The following is an 11,192-nucleotide window of genomic DNA, read 5'->3' on the forward strand; positions in this document are numbered from 1 at the left end:
ATGGAATGTTTTCTTATTAAGTTACCTAAAGGAAGCATGTATAGGATAAACAGTATTGGTCCAAGAACCGAGCCTTGAGGTACTCCTTAACTAACTATAGTGCGCTGAGAGGATCCATTATTAATGTTAACAAAGTGAGAACGATCTGTTAAATAGGATTTGAACCACATTAATGCCAGTCCTTTGATACCAATTAATTGTTCCAAATGTTGCAGAAGGATGTGATGGTTGACAGTGTAGAAAGCCGCGCTTAGGTCTAATAAAACCAGTATCGAAACCAGACCCTTATCTGAAGCAGCGAGAAGGTCATTGGTAACTTTGACCAGTGCCGTTTCTGTACTATGATGTTCCCTGAAACCTGACTAGAAGTTTCCTTGGCTTGAAGGAAATCACATAACTGATTGGCAACTTTTTTCTCCAGAACCTTAGATATGAATGGAAGGTTCGATATTGGTCTATAGTTAGCTAAAACTGCAGGGTCGAGGCTGGGTGTTTTAAGAAGAGGTTTGATTACAGCTACTTTAAAGAACTGTGGTACATAACCTGTTGATAATGACAGGTTAATCATATCAAGGAGGTGGTTGCTAAGTAAAGGTAAAGTATCTTTGATGAGCTTTGTTGGAACTGGGTCTAAGAGACAGGTAGACAATTTACATGAAAAAACTATCGAAGTGAGCTGACTGATCTCTACGGGAGAAAAGCAGTCCATAAAACCAGATGGCGCAATAGTCAACTCTGTGGTTTCTGGGTCTGAAGGATTTAAGGGTGGACTATAATTTGTAGAGGATAAGAGGCCATTAATTTGATCTCTGATGAGCAAGATCTTATTTTTGAAGAAGTTCATAAAGTCGTTGCTATGGAGGGTAGCAGGAATACTAGGCTCATATGCACTGTGGTTGTTTGTCAGTCTGCCTACAGTACTGAACAAAAACCTGTGATTGCTCTTGTTTTCCTCTATTAATGATGAATAATAAGCTGCTCGAGCAGAATGAAGTGCCTTCCTGTATTTATTTAGACTGTCTCGCCAGGCTGAAAAGTGTTCTGTTAATGTAGTAGAGCGCCACTTCCTCTCAAGTTTCTGGGTATGCTGCTTTAATTGGCATGTATGACAACTGAACCAGGGAGCACGCGTCCCTTGTTTTATAATCTTATTTTTTAGTGGAGAGATTACGTCTAATATTTTTTGCAGAGTGTCTGCTGTATTATCAACAAACTCATAAATTTGAGATGGATTAAGTTTGACTGAATTGGGGAAAGATTCCGCTGTGTAATTCAGATGCGGGATTAAATTGAGAGCTGCTGGGATTTCCTCCTTAAATTTAGATATAGCATGGTCTGATAAATGCCTAGTATAAACATTTTTGGCAGGGAGGGAGTCACTGAGTAACATAAATTCAAAGGTTATTAAGCAGTGGTCAGAGAGGAGAGGATTTAGTGGAAAGGCTACTAAGTCTTCAAGTTCCACACCGTAAGTCAGGACTAAGTCAAGGGTGTGATTAAAGCGGTGAGTGGGTTTATGTACACATTGACTAAAGCCTGTTGAGTCTAATCACGGCATAAATGCATTACTGAGACTGTCACTTTTGTCGTCCACATGAACATTGAAATCTCCAACAACAATGACTTTATCTGTTGTAAGGACTAGACTGGCTACGAACTCGGTGAGCTCTGATAGAAATTCAGTGTATGGACCAGGAGGACGATACACTACAGTAAATAGTATAGGCTGGAGCGGTTTATGGATTGCGTTGGATAGGCTAAGACTAAGACTTTCAAATGAGTTAAAGTTTGGCTTAGGTTTGGGATTTATTTGTAGACATGAATTAAAAATAGCTGCAACTCCTCCTCCTCAGACCGAGCCTCGAGGAATCTGATTATTATGGTGAGTAGGAGGTATTTTCCTATTTACTTTAACTTCACAGGTTCGGGGGACAAACACAATCTCTATAGGGTTGACAGTGGGCACCTGCTCAGGAAGCGCAGAAAAGTGTTAAAGACTGCAACTCTGCATGCTGGTCTCAACTCTGGGTCAGGGTTTTGGGTCAGTAATAAACCTGGCCAGGTTTTCACTAAGGAGAGCAGCACCATTCCAAGTCAGATGTATGCCGTCTCTTCTAATAAGACCGGGTTTTCCCCAAAATGTCCGCCAATTGTCCACAAACTGTATGTCATTTGCAGGACACCACCTAGACAGCCAGCGATGGAGTGAAGACATGCAGCTAAACATGTCATCACTGGTCAGATTAGGTAGGGGACCGGTGAAAACGACGGAGTCCGACATACTTTTGGCATAGGTGCACACCGACTCAATATTAATTTTAGTGACCTCCGATTGGTGTAATCGAGTATCGTTACCACCGACGTGAATTACAATCTTACGGTATTTACGTTTATCCTTAGCCAGTAGTTTTAAATAGGATTCTATGTCGCCCGCCCTGGCCCCCGGAATGCATTTGACTATAGTCGCTGGTGTCTCTAGCTTCACATTCCGTACTACAGAGCTGCCAAAGACCAGAGTTTCATTCTCAGCAGGTGAGTGAGGAAAACTTTTGGAAACGTGCAGTGGTTGGTGGTGTACCTCAGGCTTTTGCCTGCCACTATGTTCCTTCAAACAGTCACCCACTGTTCTTGTTCTCCCAGCTGCTCGGGAGCTGCTGGGGGACGGCTAACCTGGGCTGGTGGGTCCGTTCTGGCTAAAGGGGGCTGGCTAGCTGTCGCAGCTAACGTTTCGTTCATAGAGCGGACCTGAGCTTCCAATTGGCTAAGCCTTTCTTCCATGGCTGCAAATATACTACATTTATTACATGTACTGTTGTCACTAAAGGAAGCAGGTGTAAAACTAAGCATCTGACACACTGAGCAAGACAGAAGGGAAAGAGAAGAAGAAGAACAGGAAGGAGAAAGAGAAGCCATATTAGCCGCTAAACTACAGTAGATTAGCTACCAGGACTAAACTGACTAAATGAATCAAAAGAGGTTACCGTTCGTGTGGAAATAGATAACCTTCGCTATCTAATTAATTCTGTAATAACTGCCGATTTTCTAACGCACTGGCAATCTAAAACGGCACCAGATATGAGCAGTGATTCTACTGAAACTACGAACTTGCCGCAGCAAACACTCAACAAGAAACAGGAAATGATGTAAGATGCTTACCGCAGTACGTCGGACGTAGCAGACTACTCATCAGTCAAAAAAGGACAAGCAGCATGAGTCATCAGTGGAGAACACTGAGTACACTACACACACACACATATACTGGTATGTGTGTGTGTGAGTCATCCTCTGTCTGTGTCTGTCCATCACAATGACAGACTCTTTTTTTTTTTTTTCATTGTGGCAGAAGTAACAAAAAAATACGACAAAACATGTGACGCTGCAAGGCATACAAGTTCATAGACATTAAGCAAAGAGTGTGTGTGTGTGTGTGTGTGTATGTGTGTGTGTGTGTGTGTGTGTGAGAGAGGGAGAGAGGGAGAGAGAAGCAGTTAAAGCAGATTAAATTCAGGTTTACCTCTAAATTAATCTTGTGTCTGTTTCTGATTCACATTTATTTCACAGTTGAAAAGATGTGACCCTCATCGACCAAAACACTGAGATCAGATGGGTTTTTTGTTTTTAATTAATTGAATTTTTTGGTCATTTTAATCATTTTATTCTATAAAATAATCCACTGTGTTTGGGGCGTTGTCATCTGGTCACATGTGGGCGTGGCTCAGTTTTAGTCACATGTCTGTGGCTGTCATCTGTGTCCTCAGGTGAAAAACATCCTGTTCCACTGTGTGAAGGAGGTGGTGACGTCCCTGAAGAGGAGCAGCGCTGTGGAGGAGGACGTTGAAGACAACTCATGACCCTCCACCACCACCTCACCCACAGTGCATCACACACTCACCTCGCTCCACCTCCTCACATGGAGGACTATGTCATGTGACCAAGGCGGTTCACTTGGGGCTCGTCCTTCATCATCGTCATCGTCATCATCATCATCATCCCAAACCTTCAGTGCCAAGAGGAGAGACAGAGGAGGACGGACGTCTGGACGGACAGGGAACACGGACAGGGAACACAGGGGCATTCTGGGACGCAGAGGCCTAGACGGTAGGAAGCCTTATCAAAGCCACTATGATATAGACGGAGCAGGGCCTGGTACCGCCCACAGTGTCTGGTACCACCCACAACGTGTGGAACCGCCCACAGTGTGTGGAACCGCCCACAGCGTGTGGAGCCACCCACAGCGTGTGGTCCCAGGCCTGATGAAGACAGCGCCCTCTGCTGCTCCCCCCCATGTCACAGACTGGGGATGTGTGCAGAGCAGGACACGGAGCGTCCGTCTGTTCCAGGAGCCTCCAGGGTAGAAGAGCACGACAGCATCACCAGCAGCAGCAGCATCAGGATCCAAACTGTCATCTCTGATGTTTAGACACAAAAAATTTTAAAAAGACAAAAAAAAAAACAGATTCAAGGGGAAAAATGCAACACAGAGAAATCTCAGATGTTGAGTTGAGCAAACGTTTCTGCTGCTCCCTCAGTTGTTCCTTCTGTAATCTATCTGTTCTGTCTTTGGCTGTTTTTGTTCGGGATTTTTCTTTTCATACACACTTTGTTTATTTCCTCTGTGAAGATGTATTTATTTTATAGTTCTATGGTAATGGAGACAAAACAGCATTAATGTAATGTGACTTGTACAGATTTTTTTTTTTTAATTTTGCTATGTGGTTTTCAGTTGAAATACGGCTCTACTGTGATAGAGGACACACACACACACACACACACACACACACACACACACACCAGCTAATGCCTGTAACTTTGGGAAAAGGTTGATGAGCTCTCAGTCCTCATGCCATAAATACACTTTTGAAAATGAACTGCCAAACTATTGTAAAGAGTGTAAAGTTGTATTATGTAAAAATAACAAAATGGCTTCTACACTTAAGCATTTTATGGAAAAGTATTTGCTGTACAATTGAGACATTTACAAAAAAGATGTAATTTATTTAAGAAAATAATTAATTGTCTTGTTTTTGTTTTGTTAAGATTTACTATGGTGAACTTTTGAAGTTAAAAGATAATGAAAAACTTAACTATAATGTAAATATATACATATATACATTCACTGAGGTATTTTTTTAAAACATGGCTTGCTTCAATTTTAAATTTTAAAGTGCAAGTGTTACATGCTTTGTACATTGAAGTTCAGAAGGGTTTTACATTTTCCATTAAAATGGATTTATCAGAACACGACTGTTGTGTTTTTGATGTTCAGGGGAATCACTGGAGGAACACAACATGGACAAGATGAACAGAAAAACACATCAGAGCAACGAGAAAAAGAAAAACAGTTCAGTCAGTCCAGTTCAGGACACAGAAACCAGAAAACATGGGCATGATGCACAGAAACTTCAAAACCAACTAAAAAAATGAAACCAACATTCAACCCCCATTCCAAATCGGTGGGTACACTGTGGAAAATACAGGTGTCAAACATGAGGCCTGGGGGCCAAATCCGGCCCATAGGATGAATGACACTGAAGATATGAACAATCAATAGTGTAAAAATCATTTTAATTCAGGTTCCACATACAGACACATGATCTAAAGTGGATCAGACCATTAAAATACTATCATAGTAACCTATAAATACTATCATAATAACCTACAATGAAAACTGCACATTTTAGATGAAAATTGCACATTTTATCTTGGTTTTAGTGTAAAAAAGTACAATTACATGAAAATGTTTATAATTACAAACTATCCTTTTACAAAAAATTTGAATAACCTGAACAAATATGAACAACCTGAAATGTCTTAAGAGAAGTAAATGCAACTTTACCAATATTCTGCCTGTTACTAAATGTTTTGTGTCTTTGTAATTGTAATGTAAATTGTAATGCACATGTGTAAATGATAAACTGAGGCAGAATATGGTTAAAATTGTGTGTACATCTCTCAAGACATTTCAGGTTGTTCATGTCATTGAGATTTTTAAGGAAACGTAGATGTAAACATTATCATAATATAATTTTACTTTTTTCACTGATATTATTTTACTGGTCCGGCCCACTGGAGAACAAACTGGGCTGAACATGGAACTGAACTAACATGAGTTTGACATATGGGGCCATTATTGTAGCAATATTATTTGCAAATGCATGTGGAGAGTTGAGTGTCCGTATTTCAATCTGTCTGTGCGCAGTCGGATTTGCAAATGTGTAAATGAATCTGTAAATGCGTGATGAGATTTGTGTGTCTGTACAACAATCTGCAAATGTGTAAAACAACTTGTGTGTGTGTAATCAGATTTGAAAAGTCAAAGTATTTTCACTACAAGACCCAGAAATACAGACAAATCATTGGTTACAAGTCAAGCGGCTTCTCGATTGGCTCTCTTTACACGCGTGAATTTTGCTACACTTCTGCCGTGACAGATCCACAAATGCGCAGTGGGATTTGTCTGTAAAACCAGGGTTTTCGTGCCTGGGCTCAGGCTGCCCTGGGCTCAGGCTCACAGGCTCCCTCATTCCGGCTGCGTTCGGCTTTGCCCGCTCTTGTACCTGACGTGAGTTAACGTGAGTTGTGCTTGCAAGGTTCACCAACTGCCACTAAAAATCGAAGAAGAAGAAGATTATTACCATGGATTATTAATTAATTATATTAATAATTATTATAATTAATAATTATATTAATAATTAATTATATTATTAATTAATTATATTAATAATTAATCCATGGATTATTCGTAGCCCTAAACGTCTGACCCGTCTCGTCGTTTGCAGCCATCTTTCCTTGCCCAGGTGAATCTTCTTCTTCTTCGATTTTAGTGGCAGTTGGTGAACCTTGCAAGCACAACTCACATTAACTCACGTCAGGTACAAGAGCGAGCAAAGCCGAACGCAGCCGGAATGAGGGAGCCTGTGAGCCTGAGCCCAGGCACACAAACCCTGGTTTTACAGACAAATCCCGCTACGCATTTGTGGATCTGTCACGGCAGAAGTGTAGCAAAATTCACGCGTGTAAAGAGAGCCAATCGAGAAGCCGCTTGACTTGTAACCAATGATTTGTCTGTATTTCTGGGTCTTGTAGTGAAAATGCTTTGACTTTTCAAATCTGATTACACACACACAAGTTGTTTTACACATTTGCAAATTGTTGTACAGACACACAAATCTCATCACGCATTTACAGATTCATTTACACATTTGCAAATCCGACTGCGCACAGACAGATTGAAATACGGACACTCAACTCTCCACATGCATTTGCAAATAATATTGCTACAATAATGGCCCCATATTGACACTCCTGGTGTAAATCATAAATGAACAACTCTGCAGCCTTTATTTGACCGAAAATAAAACAGCAGAGGGTGCTAGAGAGTAATGAAGTCAAACCCACTGTCCACATCTGCAGGGTTTTCACACACTTCCATAATTACCAACACCTGCACTCAGATCCACCACCAGGAACTGTGGGTAAAGTCTTGAAGCTCCACAGACCGACCACGGACAGAGAAACTGACCTTTTATACCATCAAATCTGCAAAAATACAGGTTTGGGTGTCTGAGTCTTCACTACGACTGAGTAAAGTTTCACTACTTTTATTCTGGAGGCATTTGCCTCAGACCAGTGGAATGAGACAGTCATAACAACTTAATCAAAATTCAAAAAAAAATATTGAATCATCACAATTCAAACACAATTATGCAACATAAATTATTACATATATTATTAACCCTTAAAGACCCAAACGTCCACCTTTAACCCATAAAGACCCAAACATCCACCTTTAAATATATTTAAAAATATGACTAGAATTTAATTTTTTGGAGCACATACCATAGCCTTATATTCAACCACCGGGGGGCGCTGAAGACCCCTCTCAAAAATGGGTTGAAACAAGATTAAATACCTCAGAAATCCTTCATTGATGCCTTTGGAACCATTTCAAACTCTTTTTCAAAGTTATTTAAAAATATGACTGGAATTACATTTTTTAGAGCACATACTATACCCTTATGTTTGACCACCGGGGGCACTGATGACCCCCCTCAAAAATGGGTTGAAACAGGATTAAATCTTTCAATGCCTTATGTTTGCCCACCGGGGGGCGCTGATGACCCCCTCAAAAATGGGTTGAAACAGGTTTAAATACCTCAGACAGCCTTCATTGATGCATTTGGAACCATTTAGAACTGTTTTTAAAGGTTTTTTTTTTTTTTTTTAAATATGACTAGAATTGCATTTTTTGGAGCACATACTAGCCTTATGTTTGACCCCCGGGGGGCGCTGATGACCCCCATCAAAAATAGGTTGAAAATGGTTTAAATACCTCAGAAATCCTTCAGTGATGCCTTTGGAACCATTTAGAACTATTTTTAAAGTTATTTAAACATATGATCAGAATTTCATTTTTTTTATTTTCTTTTCACTGGGGGGTGCTGATGACCCCCCTCAAAAATGGTTTAAATACCTCAGAAATCATCTATTGATGCCTTTGGAACAATTTAGAACATTTTTTAAAGGTATTAAAAGATATGACCAGAATTAAACTTTTTGGAGCACATACAATAGCCTTATGTTTGACCACTGGGGGGTGCTGATTAACCCCCTCAAAAATGGGTTTAAACAGGTTTAAATACCTCAGAAATCCTTCAGTGATGCCTTTTAGAACTGTTTTTAAAGGTATTCAAAAAAAATGACCAGAGTTTCCTTTTTTGGAGCACGTACATACATTAACCTTAAGTTTGACCACCGGGGGGTGGTGATGACCCCCCTCAAAAATGGGTTGAAAATGGTTAAAATACCTCAGAAATTCTTCAATGATGCCTCTGGAAACATTTAGAACATTTTTTAAAGGTATTAAACAATATTACTAGAATTTCATTTTTTGGAGCACATACTATATCCTGTTTGACCACCAGGAGGCGCTGATGACCCCCCCCTCAAAAATGGGTTGAAAATGGTTTAAATACCTCAGAATTCCTTCAATGATGCCTTTGGAACCATTTAGAAGTGTTTGCAAAGGTATTAAAAAATATGATGTGAATTTCATTTTTTGGAGCACATTTGCTTTACCACTGGGGGGCACTGATGACCCCCCCACACACACACAAAAATGGGTTGAAACAGGTTTAAATATCTCAGAAATCCTTCATTGATGCCTCTGGAACCATTTAGAACTGTTTTTTAATACTGAACAAACAAGAACTCAAATTATGAAATATGAAAGAGCTGCAGCATCTGAAACCGACCACAATGAATATATGACAGAGAAACAGAACCACAGTGCTGCAGTTTTACAACCACAGTTTGTTATGGATTGGGATTGGCTCTGTCAATTCAGCACAGATTTTTTATCACTATGTTTGTTTGTTTTTTATCAATTACTATAAATTTTCAGGAGACCTCATTTGAATTCTAGGCAACCCCACGTGGGGTCCCGACCCCAAGGTTGAAAAACACTGCTCTAGTGGTTATTTGAGTTCTGTTAAAGTCTTTAATTCAGTCACTTTTCAGTTGATTTCATTTTGATTCCAAATATCCGCTACAGTTGTATCAACATTCTGTTTGTTTTGCTTCTATCGTTACTTGCTCTTTACTCATTTCTGCTTTTATTGCTGTTTAATTTCGGGATTTCACAGCTTGTGAAACACCAAACAGCTAAACAGGACTAGGGGTGTAAGAAACTATTTGTTCTGCAATATATCATGATATTTCATTTTGCTGTATCAATATTAAAAAGTACTGTATCAATATTTTTAGGTATTTATTCAAATGCAGATATTGTGGAGGTTCATTTTTGTTTGTTGTTTTTTTTCTCTTTTTTGTTTATATTTTGTTTATTATTTAACACTCTTTTATTAAATAATGTTAGTTCCTTTGTTGGGATTGAACGACCTGATGTTAGTTCTGAACTAATAGAATATGAACATTTGAACAGGATCTTAAATTGTAATGTCTGTAAAAAAAGAACTTCAGTTTGAACACAGGAACATTTTGTGATATAACATTAGAACCTGTTGGGATCAATAAAAATGTGTTTAGTATTTGTGCATATTTCTGGTGTAATTCAATTCTTCAAGGAAATAATCATTTAAAAAAAAAAGAAACAAAAATTTGTCTTTTTAACAGTATCATGATATGTCGTGATATATTGTATTGTGATCCTCATGTTGTGATTTGTATTGTATCGACAGATTCTTGCCAATACACAGCCCTAAACGGGACCCCATACACCTCAGGAAACTCCCATCATTTTATCTCCTAGTGGGAAAACCATTATCTCTGATGCAAAACAACATGTTATCACATTTTCGCTGTGGTGGTAAAGTGCACCTTCAAGCAGCAAAAGAAAGTCAGAAAAAGGAGGAGAGGAAATGGAAATACTTACAGGAGAGCAGGCAAAGCAAACAGGATGATCACCACAGAGCCGTTCACACTTTCATCACACCCCTGCAGCAATCTGGGGTTGGTTTGATGCCTTCTTTTGCCTTGCACAGAGGCAGTGATATTAATGGGTGTCAGGCAGCATCCAGTAATGAGTCTTTAAAAGACAGATTTGGAGCTTTACTGATCCGTTTCCATACCAACTGTCTTAGCTGAGGGGATTGGATTGGCTTCTGGGTAGAAGTGGGTAGAACACACACACACACACACACAATACATACCAAATGACAAACCCTGTATGCAAATGAGGACCTGTTTGAAATTAATCTTCCAAGCTATTCCTTTTTTTTTTTTTTTTGCAGAAAGGCAGAGCAGAGCCTGCACACATCCAGGGTAATAATAATAATAATAATAATAATAATAATAATAATAATAATAATAATAATAATAATAATAATAATAATAATAATACATCACACTTATATAGCATTTTTTTTTTTTGCCCTGTTGTGCTGCCTGCACCTCTTATGTCCACAACACAATCCAAATCGCATTTAGAGGAGAGAGGAGCTGCTGTGTCGTCATGGCAACCAGGCGTTTTGCAAGAATCAGCATGATGCCAGCTTGTATCCAGGATCACATATGGGCTGTGGAGACAGAGAAAAAACACAAAGGCAGAAAGACAAAATATATTTATGTACATGGGAACAGGGACATCTGAAGTTAATATCAGTGACTGTTTTTAATTTTATTATACAAATAGATAAACCATTGATTCCAAAGTTCATATTACAAAGATATTC

General features: G+C 39.2%; 1 protein-coding gene across 1 annotated transcript in view; it reads left to right on the forward strand.

The window, feature by feature from the left end:
• jmjd1cb (jumonji domain containing 1Cb) overlaps nt 1–5,239 on the forward strand; it is a 334,742-nt gene extending 329,503 nt beyond the window's left edge. Inside the window, 1 exon segment of the mRNA XM_030122304.1 lies at nt 3,759–5,239. Within this exon segment, the coding sequence (XP_029978164.1) occupies nt 3,759–3,851 (93 nt within the window). The 3' untranslated portion in view covers nt 3,852–5,239.
• The last annotated feature ends 5,953 nt before the right edge of the window (nt 5,240–11,192 follow it).

The sequence above is a fragment of the Sphaeramia orbicularis genome, chromosome 19 (assembly GCF_902148855.1).
Source record: "Sphaeramia orbicularis chromosome 19, fSphaOr1.1, whole genome shotgun sequence".
Lineage (NCBI taxonomy): Eukaryota > Metazoa > Chordata > Actinopteri > Kurtiformes > Apogonidae > Sphaeramia > Sphaeramia orbicularis.